General features: G+C 37.0%; 1 protein-coding gene across 1 annotated transcript in view; it reads right to left on the bottom strand.

The window, feature by feature from the left end:
• The window catches only part of LOC106842352 (protein eyes shut homolog), a 1,064,587-nt gene that overhangs the window by 657,382 nt on the left and 381,161 nt on the right, over nucleotides 1–26,044 (bottom strand). Inside the window, exons 16-17 of the mRNA XM_070516721.1 lie at nucleotides 19,217–19,409; nucleotides 16,030–17,775 (exon numbers count right to left, since the gene is read on the bottom strand). Coding sequence (XP_070372822.1) covers nucleotides 16,030–17,775; nucleotides 19,217–19,409 — 1,939 coding nt within the window. The remainder of the gene's footprint in view (nucleotides 1–16,029; nucleotides 17,776–19,216; nucleotides 19,410–26,044) is intronic.

Genomic DNA, 26,044 nt, shown 5'->3' with positions numbered 1-26,044 from the left:
GCCTCCTAACCATCAGGCACAATTTGCCTTATTCTGGGAACGGCTACCCTGAGTCAGAGCCACAAATACTGCCACTGGTCTTTTTTGTTTTTGTTTTCTAAATTTCTTATCGTTTTTTCGGTTATAAATACTTGCATGCTGATCTCAGTGTGAACACTCAGAATATACTACAGCCCACCTTCATTTATCCAAACTAGATCCAGGAAAGTGGAATACTGACCGGAGTTTATCACCTGGGAATCTTCCTGTTGCCGGGGTCTTCTGGTTTTTGTCTACCCAAGTTTTCTGGATTCTCCTACAGTGTAGGCAGAACGCTAGAATGACCCTTTCACTGACCCACTTCCTTGAATAATCTCCCTTTGAGTGTGGGTGGATCCTGTGAATACCATGAGATAACACTCTGGTGATTATGTTACTTATTATGACGAAAGAACAGGAGGTGAGTGGGCCTAATCTAATCAAATGAGCCCTTTAAAAGCAGAGTTTTCTCCCACCAGTGGCAGAAGAAGAAGTCAAAGAGATTCCAAGAGTGAGAGAGATTAGACACCAGAGAAGTTCTCCCCTGCTGAGATGGAGGGAGTCATGGGGCACGACCCTGAGAATGACCTCTAGGAGCTGAGAGCTGAGCCCAGCTGACAAACAGGTCCCTCAGTGCAACAACAGCAAAGAAGGGAATTCTTCCAAGAAGCAGCGAGTTGGAAGAGGACGCTAAGCCCATGAGAATCACAGCCAAGCAGGGAACCTGTTTACACCGTGCCTGGGCTTCTGGTCCATAGAATCTGTGAGATAATACACTGGTGTTGTTTTAAGCCACTGAGATTGTGGTAATTTGTTACATAGCAATAAAAAACTAAGACATCATGCTCTCTGCATAAGCCCTTTACTCTAGCATCTGGAACTCTGAACCCGGTCTCCCAGCTGAGAACTCGTTCATTAATGCTACCCACTCCCCCACCCACCACCCTGTCAGACTTCAGGCAGGCTTTAGAATTTGAAGTTGACATATAGCAGGGTTGAGTTTTGTTTTAAATGAAGAAAATACAGAAATGGAATTCTCTATTCATGAAAAAGAATAAGATAAAAGAAATGAGAAGTGATATTTCCAACATTTTTAGAGGCAGTTACATTATCTGCTCCTGGACATAATTTGGTCTCTGAATCACACTGTCAGGATCAATAAAGTTAATGCTAATGTATTTTTTTTAATTCTCAAATTTGAACTGAATTTATAACTAGTATCAATTTTCCTGAGTTGCCTCAAATTAATTGTGACCAGGTCTAAAGAAGGTATGATACTTATGAAGATTAACAGGACCTGAATATAATTCTTTAAGATGTTTCCTATTTTTTCCTTGCTTTTAGAACTATATTCTTATTTTTCCTGAACAGAAATATGTGGAGTAACAATATTTGAAAAGCATAAAAGTTTCTTTTTAAAAGTGCAACAGTATTTTAATAGCAAATACAATAGATGTCAGAAGCACTAAAAGTTTGCCTTAACTTGCCATTTCAGAGGGCAGAGTGGGTAGACCAGTATACTTATCTCTCTTATGGGAACCTATTATTTTTTCCCCCTAGGACTTTCATGCTTCTTCAATGTCTTTACTTAAATTAGTTTCACACCAAGGAAAGCAGATATTAAAAATTCTAAGGAGCTTAAATCAATTTCAAATGCAAAATTTAAGAAAAAATCAACATCAAAATGTGTTTGAGAAAATTTGCTTTGAGTTAAATTGAAATTAATTATGTAGGATGAAGGTGAGTTTCAGAGTGAAGAGACGGGAGACTTAAATTTACCATTGAAATCTAGATCCACCTTTCTAGACAATCTGTAAGTGCTAAGATAGAAATTCCCCCCAAGAAATTACTGAAAGTTAGCTTTGAAAGGTAATAAATACTTTCATGCAAACAAAATACTTAAAAGCATCATTAAATCATGGATATTAACTTGGTTGATGTGTTATTAGCAGTTAAGCATCTTTTGAAAACAATTTGATAGCACTGAGTGGAAAGGTGCAAATAGAAATTGATGGATAAAGGATAAGGGATTCTGGCGGCTCTCTCTTCATGAGAAAGATTCAGATAAAAAACCATGAAGAATAATCTTCCAATTTTAAGATGCAATAAATGTGTTCTTATGAACAAATTTATTAAAAGCAAATTATTGTTATTAAAATTTGGACATATACAGCACATTGAGAAGTCCATTCTCACCCATATCTGTAGTCATTTATAACTTAAAAAAACAGCTGTTCCCCCAAAAGCTTGTACTACTTTTGGGACATCAGCTCTGTCCCAGAGATGTTACACATATTAAAATGTAATCTGATGTATTTTACCTTCAATATCAGTGATCCTGTTCAAAATCTGGGCACATGAATATCTATGGTTTAAAAGTTGGAGTTCTGATATTGCCTATATGAGACAATGAATAAAATAATACTAATCTGAGTTTAATTTCGTGCTTGTGATTAGTCAATTAATATGAAATCTCTCAATAAAATGCTTTTTTGAAATGAGCTAAACAGAGAAAATGGATTAACATCGATTCTATCACCAGGAAACAAAGACAGTTAGAGCCAAATTAATAAAATTATGTAAGTTTTCAACAGAGATTATAATTTAAAGTAAAATCCATTATAGTACTGAATTTATACATATTTTAAAATCTGCAATAAATATTTTAGTTATGAATTAGAAGTGGGGATGATTTAGACCCAGTTTGTCCTCTTGCTTCTGTTTTCTCACAGAGGAAGGGGATACGACCAGTTGTGTAACTAATGGTCACTCCAAGGGTGGTAGCTGCTCTTTATTTCGTGGCTGGTCCTTCTGAGAATGCCTGTTCTCCCTTATGCTAGAAACGTATTTTGCCTGGATCCTTTTCAAATAGAATTCGAGCAGTACTTTCTGGTGCTTATAAGATTTATATATTATTTTTGTGAGGATTTCATCCTTGAGTCACATATTTTCTCGAATCTATTATTGACTTAATTGTGTTTGTTTTAATCATTAGTAGTGTTTACCACATTCTCTGTCTTGAAATACAGCTGACTGGGAAAGAAATACTCCAATCGCCACATCAGATGGGTTCGGTTTGCCCACAGGTCCCCTTCTGTGCTTGTATTAGATGTCGAGTCCCCTGCCGTGACCACATCGCAAGAGCAGGGCAGAAAAGAGCAATGACCTCTGGGGACATCAGGAGATAGAAACACACAAATTCTCTTTTTACCGTGCCAACTGTGGACAGGTATTCTTCACCATGTATTTTTTTTCCTCTTAATTTGAATAAATGTTTTAACAGAAAATTTGTTTTACACTTTTGTTGATCTTACTGTTAAGAATAAAGACAGTTACAATTTGCGTAGGCTCACTACCTCCAGATACTCCGTCGAGCACAGAACGCGTGTTGTCTAGTTTAGTTCTGACGAAGCGGGGTGCAGGGCTTACGATATTATCCCATTTGAAAGGGAGAAAGCTGAGGCAGGGTGTAGTGAAGCCTTCCCGAGATCACACCATTACTAAGTGGATTTTGAACCAGAGAGTTGGACTCTAGAGCCTAAATTCGAAACCCACACATTATGGGTCAGGATGCCGTAGGAAACAACATGCTCGCTTCTGCAGGCCACTAATAACCAAGTGCAAGTCCTTCGCACGCGCATTTTGACTTCCACTTTAATTCTGTGGAATGAAAATGGATATTATTCATCTCTTGTGCTTTTAAAAATTAAATGAGTATAAAATTGGGGACTAATTCCTGTGGGGTTAATAAAAATAAATACACTTCTTCAGCCAGTTTGTGAAAAATATGTAATTTTACTTGCAGGCCCTATTGGTTTAAAAAAAGAAGACTTTTTCAAGTATAAATAACGATATTTATGTGCCTTCAGGTATAAATATTAAATGGTCTAAAAGAATAAAATTTCACTCTTCATCGACCTCAGCTGTCAAAATGATAAAATGCAACTTTCTTTTCTTTCCTTCCATTGTAGGAAGCTCGTCAGACGGCTGTAAAGAGGGACAGAGGCACTGGCATCAAAAGAAGAAATAGAAAAACGCTAGGGGAAATGAAAATTTATCCCAAGTCTAAGCAAAATGGTAAACTACCTAAGAGAAACTTCAGCCAAAATAAGAACATAGACTGAAAATCAAATAGGAAAATATAATACATGATGATAATCTTACAACAGTTGCACTTATCATATGAAGGTCCCAAATTATATATAGAATTTTATGCATTTGCAAATATGGGTTAAATCTTTATGTCTTATTTCTTCAGCATTAAGTCGCTCTCTGGAATGCAAAATAGCACAGAAAGTTCAGACCAAAGGGAAGGAAAAGAGCAGAGAGAAACGGTGGGACCTTAAGAATTTATGAGGTTTCTGCAACTGATAATACACATTAAAAAGTATAAATAGAATTAAGGAGACTAGGGAAGGGTTAAAAATTCCTGGCCAGAGTATAACCAGGGATTCAGAACCACAAGAGACACAAGAATGTGGCTACGTCCAGAAATGAAATGTCAGAGTAGTGCAAATTGGTCAATAGCAAGCGAACAAGTCAAAGGTAGAGCATATATCCCTAAAATTCAGGGCATATCCTGTTTGGATTGCAAGCATTTAAACACTAAGGACCACATAGGTATTAAAAGTGGTTGGGGTAGTAGTCTAGAAACTAAAGTGTGGAGTTGGGTTAAAAAAACAAAAGTCTAGGCAGAGGCTAACATTTAGGTGGCACTGTGAAAGCAATTTATATATATTTATTCATACATTCCTAAAAAATGACTCCACAAAATTAGCGGTAGTCCATTTTACAGATGGACAACAGAGGCTGTCATGTAACTTTTCTAAAGCCAAAGAGCAAGTAAGTCACAGAATGGGAATTCTAGGATTTGGTCATCTTCCAAGCTTCTGCCATATTACCAGACAATGAAATTGTATAACTCAGGGTTTTAAAAAATCTAGCTAAATAGCCTGGGAAATGCACAAATACCCAGAACCAACATTTTGTTTTAGTGTGGTAGCATGTCTTTATAGGAAGATGGTGAGACACGCAGGGAGAGTACCATGTGACAACAGAGGGCAAATTGGAGTGATGTATCTACAAGCTAAAGAGCACTGGGGATTGACAGCCACCACCAGAAGCTAGGAGGAGGCAAGGAAGAAGTCACCTCTGCAGGTTTCAGAGGGAGCATAGCCCTGCCAACACCTTGTTTTCAGACTTCTAGGTTCCAGAGGTGTGAGACAACAAATTTGTTTTAAGTTTTCCAGCTTGTGCTTCTTTGTTATGGCAGCCCAGGCAACTAATATAGCATTCGTCCAAATATAGTATTCATAATTCCAGCATTTGTGTCACAATTACAAAATTTCAGTGTCAATGTTACCAAATCTCATGTCTTCAACATCTATCTTCTTCTATTTTCATATTTTCTAACTCTGCCATCTGCTCTCTCAATAGTTCAGATTGCATCATTGGGTCTCTCCACTCCATATTGACTTTCTGCTATACACAAACACACAAGCATACACCCAAGTGTACACACATACAACATGCATACACAAACACATACATATAGTATTCCAGTTATACCACCTTGTGGTTAGGCCACAGATAGCTTGAATTAGGAAATACTGTGATTAGTAGAGTTTCTCCATTCAACACTGTCACAAATAAATTTCCAAGCAAAAGTGTAAATACACAACACTAAACATATATTTCATGCTGAGCATGAATTGTTAATTCACGGCAGATGCAGAAGACATAGGGTCTTTCTGTGCCTCGGGGCCATAATCAGGAATGTCATTATAAACTTATCAGACTTTTGCATTACGACAGAGCTGCTGTTAGACACAGTTTTATAGCTGATAAAATTTGAGATAAATCTACTTGTAGCATGTCTGGAAAAATTGGTTTGCATAATTTCCCCTTATTTGTCTTCAGAGGGTGGCTTAAGATACTTCTCTCTGCTTAATAAAACTGATTACCAAAATAAATAAAAATAATCCAATGTATCAGCAAATCCTGTTGGCTCAACCTTCAAAATATAGCGAGAATCTGACCATTTCTCAAGTCTTCACTGCTGACCCTGGACTGAGCCCTGGTCATTTCTCACCAGGACTAGGGCATTCACCTCCTCGCTGCTCCCCCTGCCTGGATGCTTGCCCGCCCCCACGCTCATCAGCCCTCCGCAGTACAGCCAGAACGATCACTCAGGTCATGTCACTTCTCTGCCCAAACCCCTGGAGTAATTTTCTGTTTCCCTTAAAACGGCCTAAAATTCTTGAAATCTGATTTTGTCTTCTCTCCCCTATTATCTACACGACTTTATCCTCTATAAGTCTCCCTCTTGCTTGCCTGCTCCACTGCACTGGCTTCCTGCTGTCCTTAGAAAATGTCAAACACATGCCTACCTTGACGCAGCATTGGCTATTTGCTCTTTGTGGGATAATTTGCCTCCCTAATACCTACACAATTCTCATCTCCTTCAAGGTGGCTTCCTCAATAAGATCAAATCAGACCATACTGTTGTCTCTCAGCCATCATCCCAGAACGTGTGACACCCCCCCAATCTGCTCTAGTTCTTCTTTCATCAACACGTTACCACATCACATATATATATATATACATACATGCATATACACTCTTCATATTAGAACTATACTGTGTACACTTTATTATATATAACATGTTAGTCAGAAATGCAGGTTTATTATGCTTGGTGTTTACTATCTATCCTTGTTCATTAGAAGTAAGCTCTAGGAGGGCAGGAAACATGTTTTCTTTAGTAGTATATCACTCACACCATAAATAGAGCCCAGAACGTGGTGCGTCCTCAATGAAACGTGCTGCTAAGTCAAACTTGGTTGTTAAGAAAGAGCATATGTTATGCTAATCACCATTACACTTAGATGATAACACTGTCGAGGGGTTGGAATAATATCCTAATTATTGACATTAAATAGCATCTCAAAATATTGCTGATTGATGTTCATAAAACTGACAACTTGTCATACTGCGCCACATGCTTCCGGTATAAATAGATTTGGGAGGCAACAGAAATATCTTTTTATTAATTTCCTGTGTACAAGTGACTGACAATAGTAAATAGAACTGAGGAAAACCACATCTGTGGAGAGGCAAGTGGTTCTCCTCATTAGCAGAATTAGATATGTTGCCCCTACCCACGGGCAAAATACAGTGAGCCTCAGGTCCTTACCCTGGTTTTGAAGCTCGCTCTCTTCCTTTCCTTATTCTTCCCTGGCCTCCCTGGAGTGAGGGAAGCCCCTCACCAGAAGGCTCAGCTGAGATCTGCCTAAGCGTGGGAGCCAATGAAGACACGAAGGATGCGGAGAATTAGCAGAGCCTCACTCCCTTCACCGAACAATACGCTGCCCTTAAAATTCACCATATCTGGATCTTGCAAATTGAAATTCCAGGGCCAACTCCAACACTTACTAACTGAGGGAACTGAGCTAATAGAGTCTCTGCCTGTTTCTCATCTGCAAAATTGTGAGGGGACCAAATCTTCAGCCCTGGGATATTGTCAGTTACTAAGTGAGTATTGAATACATGGCAGCTACTGTTATTGTAATTATCCTTGAAACCAGGAATTTTGTCTTCATGCCCATAATATCCAGAGATGCCCCCGAGTATCTGCGCTGTTTCTTGGACAAATCATTTCCTCCTGAGCCTGTCCTCTCTGCGCCTTATCATAACACTGGCCCAGATCACAGGGCTGGGAGGTTTAGATTGCTTGCAGCCTCTGCTTGAAACATCAAATGCCACCTTCACACTCACACTCTCACTGTGTATGATATTCGGCCTCGAACTTAAGCTGTGCTAGGAATCCTGGCTCAAGAACAGGTAGCTCTTCCCTAAATGAATTCTGCTTCCTGGACGTCTAGAATCAAGCTCAATACTGGCTGATTACCTAGAAATCAACTGTGACCTCCCCATCTTTACAGGCCTCACTAGCTACCTACGGTCTCCCAATATCAAGTCATGCACACACCCAAAGGCATCCTGAACCATGATGAAGCTGATAATTCCTTGAGATTACTGTATATTGAGTGATCCGGCTTCTTCCTTGGGGGGCCAGACACTTCAGCCTTGTTTATTTCTTCAGTCTTAGAGGATTTCTTCTACTCTCTGGCTTCCTCACATCCACAGCTTATGTTACTCTGGTCATAGCAGCCTTCACAGCTCAGCCTCCCTAACACATTAAATTGGATGGAGTCTTTGCGACCAGTTTTAAGAGCGATGTTTTACAGTCTTTCCTGGGATTGCCGTAATTACAGCAAAGCTTCGGGTAGGGCATTGCATCTATTAACACACGGCTCCTGTCCTGAAAAGGCAAGAATACTGTTGAGGGAAGTTAACAAAACAACAAATGACAAAAGTGAAGGTGACATTGAGTTACCCACAATGTTCTATAGGAGCAAAAATAAAGACAAAGTCAAATTTTAAGTGTTTTTACAAGTCTTCCAGCAGAGGGTGACATTTGAATTGGGCCTCAGGGTAGGAATTCTGACAAACTGGGCAACAGAGGGCATTCAGGAGGAGGGGCTGTGAATACTAAAATGCAGAGTTGTGCAACTGGATTGAGGAATGATGAGTCATAAAATAGAGTAGGCGTGGGTGGGAGAGGATGACTTTAGATGACACAATCAAGGCTGAATATTGGAGTTGGAACGTTTAGGATTTTAAACCTCTTTTTATAGGAAATGAAGATCCACTGAAGCTTTTTAAGCAAAGGAATGAGAAATCACATAGGAAAACAACTCTGAAAGTAATGTGGAAGAGAGACCAGAGAGAATAGAGACTAGAAATAGGTAGCCCATTTTAGAGAGTATGACGTTAGTCTAGAAGAGAGGATCAGAGTTTGAACTGGAGAAATATTAGTGAGTTGAGCTAAGAAGCTGGATGGGAGAAATTTTTAGATACAATTCATAATACGTTTTATAAAATAAAGTTTACCCTGAAGCTTAGGAATATAAATGGATATAAATTTCGCGTCTGAGACATGAATCAGAGGAGAAGAAAGCATGAGAGATGAAAGAGATGAAGGTTCTGGTGCTGGAGAAGGAAAGATTTTATCTTAAGTTTTTGAGGGACTGATAAGTAAAAAAATGTTAGTCTGAAAATAGGTGAGAGTCCGTATCTCTGATTTATTGGAAGCCGTGGATGTAAGTGCTATATCTCCAAAGACAAAGTGTGGAATAAAGGAATGAGAACTGAAAAAGGAGAGGGAAGGGTGTGTGAAAAGAAAGGAAAGAAAGGAGAGAGAGGAAGAGTTTAAGAACAAACCCTGTGGGATGCTAACAGTTAAGCGGTCAGCGGGAAATTGGGCTGGCAGAGAAGGCAAGAGAATTTCACAACAGCGCGGCGCAGACGGGGCTGGATATGTACATATACGCATATTGCCCAGCCAAGTGCAAAACGAAAACACAAGGTCATTTGTTCAAAAACCCCGTTAAAGATGCTAAAATATAAAGCTTTTTTCTTTTTTCTCTGCTCTCTCTCCCAACTTTTCATGGTATTTTTTTATTTTTTGTGTAATATCATTCTAAGAAAAATTTAAATTTTCAGTTATTAGCATAAATTTTACCATTCAGCTTTTCATTACGAAATGCCAGTTTTAAATGCAAATATAAGAGGATTAAACTCCTGTGGAATCATAAAAATTACACAATTCATATTTCACAGCTAGTACTGCATTTTGCTCTTGGCATGAACTAACCCTGAACCCTGAAACAAACTAATTCAACTGCTTTTCTTTCGCTTCTTGCTACGTGCAGATTCTCCCACCCCACTGGGAGCCTGTGACTTCCATAGCACCTTTATTTTATCCTCCCTTTGAGTCTCGCTGAACTCCCACACACCATGGCTCTACCAAGTATGGGGTCCTTCTGAGAGTGGGGTCCTGTGTGCACACCCCAGCCGCGGACACAGGTCTGAGAAATTCACAAGGAGAAGGTGGTGGGCGTTTCCCACAGTCTATGGCTCTAAACTGGGGCTCTGTCAGAACCGCACTGAACGCAGGGATGTTGTAACCTGGGAGAGCACAATAGAATCAAGCAGGCTTCAAATCTGAACTTTTCTGAGTCAATGTATGGCTGATATTTACACCTCGGCCAAGAAGGTAAAAATATATTAACCTGAGAAGAATGAAAAATCACACATTTGACTACACCAGGGTCTAGCAAACTTTTTCTGTAAAGGACAAGTTAGTAAGCATTCTAGGCTTTGTAGACCACAATGCCTCCATCACAACTACTTAACTTTATCCTGTGACTGTACAAGCCAGCCAGAGATAGGAGGTAAACAAATTAGTATAGCCGTAATCCACTGAAACTCCTTATAAAACAGGTGGTGGGCCAGGTTTGACCTGCAGGCCGTACTTTGTCAATCCCTGATCTACACTGTTTTCCCAAGGAAAGATTTGTATTATTAAGTTATTATATTCACTCTACTATATTTTGTGTATGGTGTCGATTATACTACTCATTTTAGTGATGAGTGGGAATAAAATGCAAATAATGAATGCTCTTGAATACTGCAGACTAGAACAACACAAAAAGCGCAGGGCATTCATCCCTGAAAGGTGCTGGGAGCTGCGCTGGAAAGACGATGCCAGGAGTTTGCTTCTGACTTTACAACTGCTGTGGACTGAGTTTCAGCAGATACAGTATGAGCTGCAGGGAAACCAGTAGCGTCCATTACTAGGTCAGTTTTACACATTGAAATTAAATTAGAACAAAAGTGACCATTAGATATTGTGACAAAAATCTCCTTTTCTAGGCAAATACCTCCTTGAGCACCAGGGACAGTGACACACAGGCTGCCACCACCTGTGTTTATCCCTTTTGGTGCTTAGCAGCTTTCAACAGAAGGAAGACTTCTTCCTTCATGTTTGTTGGTTTATAAAATGTAAATGTGAGACATTTGAAACCCTTAGGATATAAACATGACTCCAAATTTGCCAATAGAAAAAATAAGAAACAGCTGTGATTGTTTTAAAAAGGTGTAATTCATATCTGAGTGCTTCTGAGCCAAAATAAAAAGACAAGCAAAGAAAAAATTGCAGGGGTGTCTGGTCCCATCACAAAGGAGTCAGTCAATAAACATCTGAATGTTGTATAAAATGATGCGATTAATTCCATTCCACGTGTTTTCAATTTCTGTAAAAAGGTACAGAATGCTGCAGAAATGTTACTAATGATTTCAACATCTACACAGTAATTTAGTTTAAAAAATATAAATGGAACATTTGACCATAAACGTATATATCTCTGCGTTATTTCAGAGCACTGTATTGCAAGTTTTTTGATTGCCTGTTACTAGAAGAATGCTAATTAGCAATAACTTTCTATTTTTTCTACACAAATATTTTTCTCAAAATTCTTGTAAAAACTTGATTATTTTGATCTAATATGAATAAAATAATTAAATATGCTTTCTGAAATGTTCTTTCTCACTATAAGCAAATATTTGCGAAAATATTTTATTCTGGCTATAAAATATATAATCAGTGTAAAACTTTTAGAAAATAAAAATATATGTTAAAACCATATCTTTAATGTTTTGGAAGAATGCTATGGATGCATATGTGGGGGGTGCATGTACACATGATTTTGCAAATATATTGTATATGTGCTTTATCACTTCTGGTTAGTAGCATGAGAGGAGAAATTCTCCATGTCAATATTTATTTAATAAATCCACTATTTTAGGACATGGCCGTTTCCAAATATTTACTATTTTAATAATACAATTTGGGGTATATTGATAGTAATTTCCTAAAATTGAAATTCTGATATTTAATTTTTTAAAAATTATTGCTGGCAAGTAATCCTCCAGGAAGATGGTGCCCATCTACTGTCCCCTGAGTAGAGCGAGGATTTTCACCAGTTCAGAGGATTACCATTGAAGAAGACAAAATGGATAAAATTTGTATCTCATTTTAAATTTGATATGAATTTTCAATTGCTTCTGATGATTTTTAAATATATTTTTACTCTCAATAGCAAATCATTTTATTATTTGAGAAGTCAGCTTTTCTTCTTTGATCTGAAACAGTACTTTACAATCATGTTTATCTTATGAGGCAATGCATTTTTGCAGATATTTGCTTTAACAATGTTTATAAACATTTTTGGTAATATAACCTTAGAAGGGTATTAATTTTAGTTGTACTACTATAAAATGTACTCATTATCAACATTTTATTTGTAATTTTCTATTTTTGCTTTTAGGCTTAAAAAGTTCCATTTAGAGGGCCAGCCCCGGTGGCCCAGTGGTTAAGTTTGGCATGCTCTGCTTCGGTGGCCCAGTTTCTGGGCATGGACCTACATCACTCGTCCGTTAGTGGCCATGCTGTGGTGGAGGCTCACATACGAAAAGAGGAAGATTGGCAGCAGATGTTAGCTCAGGGTGAATATTCTTCAATGACGAAAAATTTCCATTTAGAGATCAAATAAATATTGACATATTTTATTTGGATTATCTAATGTTTTATTTTGCAATTTTATCTAGCTGGTCTTCATAGGATTTATTCTGGTATAAAATGTAGAGGAAGGGTTTTCAAAATGACAGAATGTGTAAACACAATTTAGTAAATATTAAAATCTTTATCAACGCAAATTTCCCCTTTTTTTGTCTAACGTGTATTTGGGCTTTCTATTCTATTTCCTTTTACTGATGTTCCTGTAATAATATAATAATTTATTATAGTTCATTTTAATATATTATGTAAACACACAAGCTCCCTTACTGCCATTCCTACTCAACATCTCCCTAGCTATTCTCTTGCACGTTAAAATGACTTAATCAAGTTGTGAAGATTACCTCCCTTGAAGTGTTTGAAATTGCTTTATAATTTTCAAATGTAGTATTTATGTAATATTAAGAGCTCATATTTCTGAACTTTAAATAAGAATATCATATCTCCATTTATGTATTTTTAAGGTATTCAATAAATTTTATCTTTTAAGCTTTGTCCTGTATAGTTTTAAATATCACTAGTTTGTATTTTCAGTTAATTAGAGCATTTTTCCATTATGTTACATAGATGGTATGTAAGAAATACGTGCATATGTGTGTGTAAGGCATTTTGACTTGTCTATGAGAATAATGAGCATAATGGAATTACCTCTTCTGTTTCAACATTAAGAATGACATTGAATATTTTTCTGAGCTACTTATATTTTGTTATGTTTGAGAAATAATAGTAGGTGCTGAAAATATTTGGAGATAATGTAAATTCCTTAGAATAGAAAAAAAAGAAATGTTCTTTGTAAACTATAAACTGAGTGTCAAAATCTTTTACCTAATGATGTGGTAAATTATATTATTAAATATCTTCCTTGACTCATCCTTCTATTCTTGGAAAATTTACTCCTTTGACATTTGCCAGGATTCATTAATATTGCACTGGATTTTTTTAAATTTAGAATTTCTCAACTATGATTGGAATAAATGGAACTCATACAAACTTTTTCATTTCTGTACTATTTTTGTTATCCATTGCTATTGGAGAATATTTTGATCAAGAGTTTTGGCTGTCTCTTTTACATACTTTCCAAATAACTGATAGAAAAAAATAGAAAGTTATATTGCTATAGGAAAATAATACCAAACTGCTAGAAATTTTTACTCTTTTTCTCTTAAATGTCATTTGCTTCATGACTTAAACCAAACCACAAAGACGGGTCTCGTTATGAGGACAGCTGAGAAAGACAACTTTGATTCAGCTTAATAGAGCTGTCCCTATACTACAGAACAAGCAATCATGTACTTTAAAAGTTACACAAAACTCTAAGAAACACATTGATAGAGGTAGCTCCAAGAGGCCTCACTCTGCTAATCACAAGAGGTTGCTTAGATTTCATTTCTTCTCAGTGACCCAATGAAATATGAGGAATCCACCAGAGCAAGGGAACCCAGAATTCCAGGCTTTCTAACATTTATACTTTTCTAGCATGGAAGTAGTGGGGAAGAAATAATACCCAGTCAATGGTCCACTTTAGAAACATACAAGGAAATTCTCCCTGCATCCGTTACACACTCATTCTGTATTTTCACAGTATCATGGAACCTAGTTAAGATTTTAGCACCACAGGCCATTCTACTATGGCCTACCTCACTATTTCTTACATGAAGACATTAGACTAGATGCATTTGTAAAGATCATTCACAGCACTGAATGGGTTTGACCAATGGGAAGCCACAGCAGGAGACTGGAAGACAAGATGAGAGTGAGGTTAGGTATGTATCTCCTGGTCTCCCCTGCTTGGCTTGCCTTGGAACCCCATGTTTCTCCCTCCCAAAGGCCATAGCATAGCTTCTGTAAACTGGCAACTTTCCTCTTTAGATTCTTGGTCCTGAAGACTGCTCTTTCCTTTGTCTCTTGGGTCTAGGTGTAGCAGTGGCATTCTGTCATTACTAGTCCCTTCAGAACCATACTATCCCTCATTGTTTTCCTTAAATTCTACCCCTATTTTAGCAAATAATCCGTCTGTTAAACTCTTCCCAAATATTCAGTTGGAGTGTGCTGTTTCGTGATATGACACTGACCAACACAATAGGTGAACGTATTGGAAAATGTCAGCAAGTGCCTTGTAAATGATTGATTATGATGTCTAAAATGATTAGGGAGGCAAATGAAACTGGAAGACTAGGAGAACCGGAGGAATCAAAAGTATCAAAGAGTGACTGCAGTTGAATGAGAGGATGGGAAAAATGGAAGCTTACAAGGATTAGTTCATAAAGGGAAAACCTAGGATTTGATTTCCTGGAGATGGAGAATTTGTGTCCTGATTAATTTCGATGAGAGGCTATGGGGTGAATTTTATGAGAGGAGAAAGCGTAACTCAGCTGCATTTACTAAGACCCTTATATGTGAGAAGTCATGTATTCGGCATTGCCAATGAGTTGTAACAGTTCTACACCAAGCTATCATCCTGTAAAAGTACAAGGAGAATACCATATTTAAATTTGTAATTAAATTATTATGCTATTTTTAGAAACTTTGTAAAGAAAATCATATCATATTGGACATACCAAATATAATGATTTGGTCTTTCATTATACTGAGTTGCCAGCCATAAATTACACACCTAAATATTTTTAAAGATTGATACAATATGTGCTTCTTCTGAAGCATACACACGTAACCACACAAAACCTATAAATTTCTCATTGAAGAAAAATTAACTTCATTGCTACAAAGTTACACTTGAAATTCCACAAGATAGAAATTCTTTAAATAATGGGAAAGAATCCTCTCCTTTTGCTAAATACAATTCTTTAAACTTTTTTTATACTTTCCAATTTGATAGTAATTACAAGGGTTGAGAAGATTAGTAATTTCTAAAGTGCTTTAAGGTAAGAACTAAGTTATCTAAGAAAAGAGTCTTTTCATCAATTATTTCAAGACAGAATTCAAATTCACACATGGAATATTATCTTGTTTTAACTTTTATATAGTGTTTTTGTTAAATAAAGGATATGAAGTTAACTTATATTCTGAGTTATATATAATGAAAGCATCACAGCTTTGCATTAAAAAAAATGATTAAACATACCACGTAGGCTGGTAAAACCCAAGCTCTTGATTTCTTCAACTTTCCCATTAAAAAAAAAACTAGCACTGAAGAAAGTGGTAGATAGTGTGCAGTATATTGTGTTCAACCTGACAAAGAAGCTATTTCAAGAAATGAGAATAATAAAAGTTATTCCTAAACTTTGAAAGATCCATTGTAATGAATTGCACTAGTTCAGTTTCTGATTGCTTGCCAGCAGTGTAGCCATCTCCAACACACTCCTGTATTGATCTGGTAGCCTTTGTGGCAGTGCGTAAAGAATAACCATCTGTGTCAGGGACAACAGCAGGTGCCATCTCCATTGAACTGGCTGCTGCCCTGATTACAAAGAGGCTGTTTAGAGCACCTGGTGACCACGACAGGCTCTTTCTTCTCTATAGAAAAGAAACTCATTTCTAAAAGTTTACTGAACTGAAACTGAGAAACTCACCAGAAATCATCAGCTGATGAGGTGCTGGAATGGACTCCAGTGAAGGCAAAGTAAGAGATCTAGTGATGGCAGGCGTCTGACTTGCAGCAGGAGACTCCCAATCATGCACGCTAGGCTGAAGTTCCCATTTGGACCATTCTGAAGAAGTTCTGACCTCTTGTTTTAAATCAGATGTTAAGGTCAGATAATCTGTATAATATGTCCAATCTGGCACAAGAACAGACGTGGGGAAAGAGGTCTGTACCGGAAGCGATTGAGTTGCTGAAACTGTATAAAACGCAACATTAGAGGTTACTTCTGAAAGATCAGACCTGGAGTCCACGTACGGTGGCAGGTTGTTTTTAAGCTCACTTGAATGCCTAGTTTCTGGATGGCTTGGTAAGTTTAATTCAAAATCTAGAGACCTATCACTTGTGTGAAGTTTGAGCTGTTTATGAGATCCTTTACTCTCGTGCACATCCAGCAAATTGTCTTGATTCAGTACCTCAGTGGGACCCATAGTTATTCCATATTGTCCTATTTTCAATAGTTTTAAAATGTTTTCTGATACTGAAAGATCCTCAGTCAGTTCTGAAGTCAAATCAGAATTCAGCAGGTCTGAGGAGACAGTTTGTGAAGGGACAATGGATAAAGGAGTCTTATCCAAACATAAATTAGCATCCAAATTAGTTGATAGGGCAATGGAGTCTTCCACGGATGGGGTTGAAATTCTTCTTTTTGTACTCTTTTTACAAGGAAATGAGGATGACACTTCCATGAATGCCACTGATGGCATTATTTCAGTAGCAGAAGAAAATGAATGCCCAGAAGTAATAGTTTGAGTTCTCATTAGTGCATACCAGCTGGCTAATATCTCTGAGTTCATCCAGAATGTCTCATAAAAGTGGGACTGTTTGCTATGCAAAACTTGATCTGAGAATTCATGAGAGGATTTTATTTCAGTCATAGAACATGTTGCACATGTTTGGCTTAATTCACTTAAAGAATCAGCAGACTGTGATTTGATGTTCGTGAGTCTCCGGTTGCTAGATGCTTCAGTAATAACCTGATATTCACTGGGAATGGAGTCTTGTGTAGTGAATCGGTGCAAAGCCGATGAGTTTACGATGGCTACCTGTTTGGATATAATTACCTTAGCAGGAGAGATGGGAGGCATTGAGGAGCTCAGCAATCTCCAGTACTCTCTTCTTGAAATTAAGGAAACAGCTGAATATTCTTCAATACCCTCTTGAGCCCCCATAGAGACAACTGGAGGTGCACCTGTGGAAGCAGTTTTGAGCAGAAATCCATGGGAGAGTAATGAGTGTCTGTTTAACTCAACACCAGCTCCCAGAATGCCACTAATTACTGAACTCATTGTAGTAGCTGATGAGGCAACAGACCGATCACTCTCAAATAATAAAGACTGTGTGGGAAAAATAAAATCTGTCATTGAAGAGATGATATATGGGGTCCTCTCTCCCCTATCGAGGAAGAAGAATCGTGGTGTGGCTGCTGAAGCTTGGATAGGCAGATGTGGTACAGATGTTTTGCCCCAGACAACTTGCGCTGGGCCAGGAACACCAAAATTCAAAAATCGAGAAGAGGAAACATCTGTGGAAGAAGGAAGACCGTGTTTTGCCAGAAGTTCTTTAGCGGCAATCACATGTTTGAGTAAATATCTTTCAAAGGATATGCCAGTACCTAATGCCGCCAAACCAGTGGTTGGGAAAACATCATGCTTGAAGATGTCTGTCTGTTTTGGACCTTTAGAGAGGCAAAGGCAAAAAGAAAGAAAGAATCAGAAATGAATTAAAAATGAACAGCTTTGGCCGTGGGCTGAATCTTCTGCAAATTGCACTGCTACCTTGCACTCATCATATGCAGACAAATAAGGCTCTGTAAATCATATTTCTAATAAAAGGGTTTGAAAAAGTTTAGTGACTTCACAAACTTCACACCCCAGGGGAGGGCCAAAATCAGAACAAATGGTGTTACATAGAATCGGCAGATTCCAAACCAAATCACTCCTTCAAATTATAAAACGTGAAAATTTATGACTCTGTCACTGATAGAATCAATGGATATTTGACCCATCGGGTTAGAAATGCGAGAAATACTATTTTACTTTCTAAATAGGCAAAATATTCTTTACATTAGATAACATATTTCACCTTAATTTTTTAAAAGAAGAGAAATTATATAGACAAAATATAGAGCGGTCTACCTTTCTACTTATAATATCCAATAGCCTTCAAAAAATATTTTTTCTTAAGTAACTGATAGATTATTAAGGGCTATAATTCTCAATCTGATTGTCCTGAGTGACATTAACTATATGAAGAGTGAATTTGGAATTTAAAATATGATATACTATTTATAATATGACATTATTTGATTTATTGAACTAAATAATAAGACATATCAAAACATGCTCGAGTGGCTGGCCCCGTGGCCTAGTGGTTAAGTTCGCGCGCTCCGCTTCCACGCTCCAGGGTTTTGCCAGTTCGGTTCCTGGGCACGGACATGGCACCGCTCATCAGGATATGTTGAGTCAGTGTCCCACATGCCATAACCAGAAGGACCCACAACTAAAAAATATACAACTATATACTGGGGGGATTTGGGGAGAAAACCAGAAAGAAAAAAAAAGAAAATTGGCAACAGTTGTTAGCTCAGGTGCCAATCTTAAAAAAAAAAACAAAAAACACATACTCAAGTTATCAAACTACTTCACAATAGGAAAAAAGCAGAGTTTTAAAAACAAATCTGGGTGTTTTCTCAATAAGTTTATAGGAATATGAATTTACATATAGTGATTCAGAGGATATTAAATAAAGACAGAATGAGGTAAGTAGTACAAGGCCCTTTTAAATAAGTTTTACTGATAGATAAAACAAAATGATTTACTGATAGTTGAAACAAAATAAGCTGGGATCAGGGTCCAGTGATTTACCTAAATTTACAGATCAGAATACAGACTATTAATGAACATTTTTTTGCACTGTTCCAGAAAGAATATTTATTAGCAAAGGACATCAATATTTTTAAAACTTAAAATATAACCAATAAGAATTCTAAGATAATTTTACGCTCCTGAAAAACCATCTATCTTAAAAAAATAAAGATGGAAATGTCAGAAGATATGTTTGAATACACAACTTTCTCAAATTCAAACTTCTCCATATCTTACTCTCATCTTACTCACCTTGATCAACTGGGTAAGTATCCATGGTGGTCCATAGTCTTGGAGCCCCTGTGCGTGGAAAGCTGTGGACTGAAGTTGCAGGAGCGGGCACTGTATGTGTTTGTGTGGAAATGGTATCTGTTCTTGCAGAGATGGGAGGTAAACAGATGATTCTCCTTCTTTCATCACCACAAAGAAGCCCAATGGAGCAGGTCTGCAAATGATAATTACCATAATTAAGCTCACACTTGCTCTGTCCCTGAGAGAGGATTTCTTAAGTTAGTTTTGAGGTCCATTTGGATTTTCATAGTCATATTAGATAGCTCAAATTATCACCTTATTTTGTTGGAAAATGAAATTTCTACAGTAAATTTTACCTATGTTTCAAATTAATTCAATCTCTCAAATTTTTGATACACTCAATTGAATGCCTAAATTTATTATTAATTCCTCTAATTTTAAGTTAAAATACTTCTGTACATTTGCTTTGAGGATATTTTTTCCAGTGAAGGATTTGTACTGTATGGTAGTCAATCTGGATTTAAATGCTCAGTTACGAATTATAAACTTTTCTGCTCTAAATGTCATATTTAGTTGAAAGCTAATGTAAAGTGAAGCATCTACAACAGATAATTTAAACACATTCTCTAGTGATGTTTGAGTCATTTTAATTTGTATTGGCTCACAGAGCAATGTTCCTTACATGCTTTAGTTTGATTTGAATAGCCTATTTATGTATATACTTATAAAATAATTTCCATATAAAGAAATTGTCTTTGGCTCATAGGAAAGAGAATGTTGATGCATGCATAAATAAGTGCAAATGGATCAGAGACTCTTTAAATGTAGTCAATTTTTTTTTTATACTATGGAAGCATTTTGAACTTTAAGAAAATAAAATTCAAATATTATGTTAAAATACAAATACAGGCCTATTTCCTAACATCAAAGACATATTCAATAGGTATCCCTGTTTCACTGTTTTAGTACTTGTCCAAGACTGTAACTAATTTGCACAAAATGTAAATTTTGCTGGATATCCTTTGTTTCGGTTTGCTTCACAGTCATATCCTCTTTAGTGACTTTCAACTCACACCTGAAAGTATTTACAAAGGGCAAGGGATTCTTGATATTATGCAATTGCTCCATAAATCTAACATAAAGAAAATCGTAAAAAGTAAGGCTAGAAGTGATAGAAAAAAAACAAGAAAAAATATGCGTTACGATTCCACACTTTACAGACCAAGAGATTTGTCTTTTCTCCACTCAAGGTAAGCAGTAAGCCTGGAAAAACTTCACAGATTAACGAAAATGCACACAGAACTAGGTTAGAGACTAGCATGCCAAGACACTAGCTTACAGGGGAACCGTAGCTGTTGGACAGCTCATAAATATTTGCATGGTCTTGGTCAGCATTTTCCTACAGAATCACAGTCAGAAGCCATCGTTAACCACCTTGAGAAATCACCACGTGGTTAAGGGATTCTCAAAGGCCCTGTAAGCAGCAAGTTCTCTCTGTCAGCACAACTACACAAGAATCCGTTTTCCTTGATGTTCATTAGATCAAAACCTAGTAGAATTAGGTGATTCAAATGTGTAATGACACTAGGCTAAGATATTGCCATAAGAATGATCCAGAATGCTTGATGTTCATTGATTAAAGCTATCTATCCTTAGACAACTTCACATGGCCTGCCAACATTTGTGTCAATGATTTTGATGTGTTCTCTAATAGTGTGGACTCTTATATCGTTGGATATGTTAATACATTCATTCTTCCAGGTGACACTTTAGTCCAGCAGCCAGGAAGCCATACTTTCTCTTTTCTATGTTGCGTGCCTAGGCTCACATCCATTATGTGCTGTTCTTAGAGTTTAACTCTCAATGGTGAATTTATTTTTCTAATTTTGAGCTTGATAGGGAACATCTTGTTATACTCCCAAGTGCTAGCAATGCAAACTTATCACCTTTTTTTAATTAAACGTTTCTCCAAGTAGATTTTAATGGTTTGAACTTTTCTCTCTCTGTATATGTACACATATATCCCAATGCATGCCACCACAACGTATCCCTAGAGGAACTTCTGTTTCCCTTATTTAAATCTCAAACCGCATGGCAAAGCTCATTGCACGTTCACCAAACCATCTCCACTTCCTCTTGGACTATGTCCTTCCGTCACTCTTGTGTTTATGTGAGACCATGTGACTTCCTTCTAACCAATGAAATGTGAATGGTCACGAAGTGTGCTGTTTACAGATTGATCCATAAGAATCTGCTATGTGTGAACCTCTAGCCTCTTCCCGTAGATGGTAACCCATACAAACTTTTGTTAAAGATAGGGGAGCCGCAAGAAGGAAGTCGCCTACGTCACTACATGTCTATTTAAAGGAAAATATCTGAAATCAGAAGCACTCAGTTGGATTTTATACGAATGAAAAATAAATTTATATTATATTAATTTAGTGAGATTTTGGACGTTATTGCTATGGCAGCTAGCATTCCACTAACATATCAATCTTTGCCTCATCTGGTCTTTCTGATAATATTCTTTGTTAGCTACAAGAAAATTAAACCAAAATAAACATTTCATACGTGGCTGGCCATCTCTTTTTCCATAACTGCTCAATTATACTGAATGATATAGGCATTGCAAATATTTAACTTTAATTCATTAAACCTTTAATTTTGTATATTTATTTCTTAAATTCATGGTTACCATAGTTTATTTATTTTGCCAATATATCTTTCATTCATTCATCTGTCAGTGTGCATTGAGTGCTTATCGTGAGCAGCATAATGACTTACTCACTGATATTTATTGAAAACTTAATATGTGATAAGATGATGATAGTCATTTCTACAAAACTTCATGACTTTTAAAGTATATATTTTTCTTTCTGAATCTGTATTTGAAAAAAACAAGGCAAATAGGATCTTTTGAATCAGAGCTTTATGAGAATATGGTCATACACTTTTCCATGGACATTGTGTCACCCTCTATGTCTTAGCTCAACAAATATTAATTGATCAATTTCTGTCACTGACTGTTGTAAGTATTAAGCATGAACTAGTCAAGAAGATGCGAAAAGCTTCTCCCATCAAATATCTTGTATTTTAGTAAAGGAATCAGAATGAATCAATTAATGCCAATTAGTAACAAGTGGCCTAAAAAAAATTTGTAAGATAAATAATAAGGAAAAACAGGCAGGGCTGTTTTTGAAGGAGTGGTCAAGGAGTCTTCTTTGATCGGGGATCTGAATTAATGTGAACGTCTGAGGCAAGAGCATTCAAGGCATACAGACTGGTAGTACAAAGACCCAGAAGTGGGAACACGCTTTGTATGTTTGAGCAACAGCAAGTTGGGCAGAGTGGCCGGAGGATATGGTAAGGCCATCAGTGGATGGAAGTGAGGTCATAGACGTGGCCAGGATCATGGAAGATAATTTGTTTCTTTGTTTGTTTATTGTTGAATTTGGACTTAATGCTGAGAGTGATGGGAAGTTTTGGGATAGTTAATATTTAGAGCAGGAAAATGACATGGTATGCTTTATATCATGAAAGGAATTCTGTAATGCTATGAAGATTATAGAGTCCGAAGGGAGTTTGGACGTGAGGAAAGGATGGAAGCTGGGACACCAGTTGGGAGCTAGCCCTAATCTAAGCAAGAGATAAAATACATTGATCTGGAGTGGAAATGGTAGATACAGTGAGTAAAGGTTACTTTCAGGATATATTTAGAAGGCGGAGCCTTTGCTATATGCTGATAGACTAGATGTCTGGAGTGGAAAAAAAGAAGTTTAATGACGATTCCTAGGTTCTTCCTCTCAATGGGATGAGTAGTGGCGCCATTTACTAATTTGAAGAACACCTGCAAAGACAAGTTAGGGATTGGAGTTAGATCAAGATTTCTGTTTAAACACTTTAAATTTGAGAGGCTTATTAGCTATCCAGAGATGATGTAGAGTAGGAAATTGGGAATATGAGTCTCTACTGTGGCAGAATTACCCTTAACTCATTTCAGTTAAGTAAGAAAATATGATTTAAAGAAAACCAGTGTTAACCCATAGCCCTTTTCTCCAATTCTCTAGTCACAAGCTGGAAAATGGCACAGCCACAATTCATACATAGGTAATGAGGCTCCAGAACCCACACTCACAATCACCATGCTATATTTTTGCCTCTTGCTACATCTTCAACATTTGCTATGACAGTTATGCCCTATAGTTGATTATTTGAGATAATAAAATTAAAACATCCTTCTACTCTAACACCCTGTTTAAAATACACCACTATCAGTTAAATTTAACGATCTTAAACAATGTGTTAAGATCTGAGCAAACCATTGTCTACTATTGAAATGTTTACCACCCCAGTCGGTTATTATTTTTCATTCCATTGACAGTAACAATTGAAGATATAATGTTATACTTCATCCGTATTTTCTACTTGAAATGATGAGTATGTAATACAAAAAAAAAAAAACTCAGTTTCATATCAATCTAACTCTGTGGTTTAATCTACTTTCCTCAGAACTGGTGGGCCAAATTTACCCTATAATGTTTACTAAAATAATTGATAGCTTGAATTTTTCTAACACAATCAAAATATAAATTACTAATAGATTTCACTATTTGTATAGAGAACTGTCTACATAATTTGTGGAGACCACTGCAAATGAAAATATGGGGCCCCTTGTTGAAAAATATTTCAATATTCAAGTCAGCAACGGCAGAACATTAGACCAAGTGTTGTGTGTGTTGGGGGATGGGGTGTTCTAATGGTGGGGTCTCGTACAGTTCACAGATCACATACCCATGATGTTGACCTGCAAATATATATTCATTTTGCCAGACTATATAACACTGGATCTACCCCCTTGTAGCTTGATACTCTCCACAAATTGGCTCAGAGTAATGTTTGCCTTCTTCAAATGAAATATCTTTTTGATAATTAGAAGAAACATTTCAGATGATTGGTACGCTAAAATTCATGACACGGTTTTCCTTGTAGAATCATAAAGGAAACATCAGGCAGAGGAACCAAGAGAAAGTAACCAAGTAAATCAGTTTCTAAGGATAGGCTTAGTTCCCCATCAATTATAGTTCTAAGAAGGGATAAACTCTTCCCAGGTCCGTAGACAGTGAAACTTTCAGTTCATCTAATTGGAGTTATCATGTGTCATTAGGGAAGGTTCAGTAAACTGAAGTTCTCTTCGAATAATCTCTGCTTTTTAGCAAACGTTTGCATCATTTCTATCATTTCCAAATCTATAAAAATTGCATTACCTATATTTTACTACATAAAGTTACAAATCACTGGCCGGTCACAAGAACAATAACCAATGGTTTACATCTAGTTAGTATACTTCTCCTGTAACTTGTTAGTTAGATAAGGGGGGAAAACAATTACAAGGTGAAACTTTATTCCCATCCTGTCTGTGGTAGGCAGAATTAGAAATTCTAAGATAGATCCAAGACTTTCTGCCCACGCCAACCACCCCAACCACCAGCGTATAGGCCCTGCATGATACACGATGGACTTTACCCCATGGTTAGGTTAGGCAATGTTCCATGGTAGAGTTGACCTTAAGAAAGGGAAATTATATAAGCCCTTTAAAAGCAGAGTTTTCTCTGGCTGGTCACAGAGGAGGAGGCTAGAGATTTGAAGTATAACAAGAATTTGAACCCCATTGCTGGTTTAAAGATAGAAGGAGTCACTTGGCAAGAAATTCAAGTGACCTCTAGTTGTTGAGAGCAGCTCTCAGGCACAGCCAGCAGGGCATCAGGGAATTCAGACTCACAACCAACCGGTGGTTATTATTGAACTGAATTCTGCCGACAACAGAAATAAGCTTGGAAGCGCGCTTTCCCCGCAATCTGTAGATGAGGATTTAGCCCAGCTGAGACACCATGTCTTCCCTTTGTCTTCTCAGCCTACCTGGAGTAGTTTCATGCTGTCAATAATCTCTACCCACCTCACTATCCTCTGGTTGCATCTCATCTCCTCATTTGCCTCTGTAACCAATTCCCTTTACTGTAAATACTAGAAATGGTTTCTGTTGTCCTGGTTAAGACACTAACTGACTCAGTGTTGCTGTTCCATAGAGCATCCTTGGCAGATTTCTGTATGCACTTATCTAAGGTGAGCAGGAGATGAAAGATAAGGTGGGTGTCAGCCTGAAAGCAGGAATAACATTCTGAAGATTGATATCATGCACCCATAATGATAGAAAAGAATCTATATTAATGATCAGAGATCAAATGTTAAGAATACTTTGGTATAAAATATGTAATATTGAGATATTTTTGTGCTATGCACTTGGGCTAGATAAATATTTTTTCATTTTCAGTTTTTTAAAATTTTTTATATAAAATCGACATATATAGGCCATGTCAATAATCAGAACTGTTAATAGTATGACTCTATGCCAACTTGGCTTATATGTCTTTACCAGCATATTAAAATTAAAATGCCTCTAGGCAGTGGACTATGTTTGTTCCACTCTCCCCCGAATGGCCAGGGCTAGGATGATGTCTGGTGAATAGTTATGTAGCTGGTGCCAGTAAACATTTGTTGGAAAAATTAAGGGATGACATTCCTTTGAACACACGTTTTTATTAACTACTTGTAAAAGCCACTTCTTTTTCCCCTATCTAGGCAAATGTTCTGGAATAGAGATTCAACAATTCTTCTACACATTCCATTCTTTCTTCAAGCCATTCTAATCCAGCTTTCATGTCACGTCACTGAAAATATTCTTGTGAATTTCCAGAAATACAATCACACTGTTAAATTCGAGGCAGAGTTTTTGGTCTCCTTCTTATTCAAATTCTCAAGAATATTTAACAG

This window comes from Equus asinus, chromosome 8 (genome assembly GCF_041296235.1).
Source record: "Equus asinus isolate D_3611 breed Donkey chromosome 8, EquAss-T2T_v2, whole genome shotgun sequence".
Taxonomy (NCBI): domain Eukaryota; kingdom Metazoa; phylum Chordata; class Mammalia; order Perissodactyla; family Equidae; genus Equus; species Equus asinus.
The sequence above is the reverse complement of the archived record's forward strand: the minus strand, read 5'-3'. Positions and strand labels throughout refer to the sequence as shown.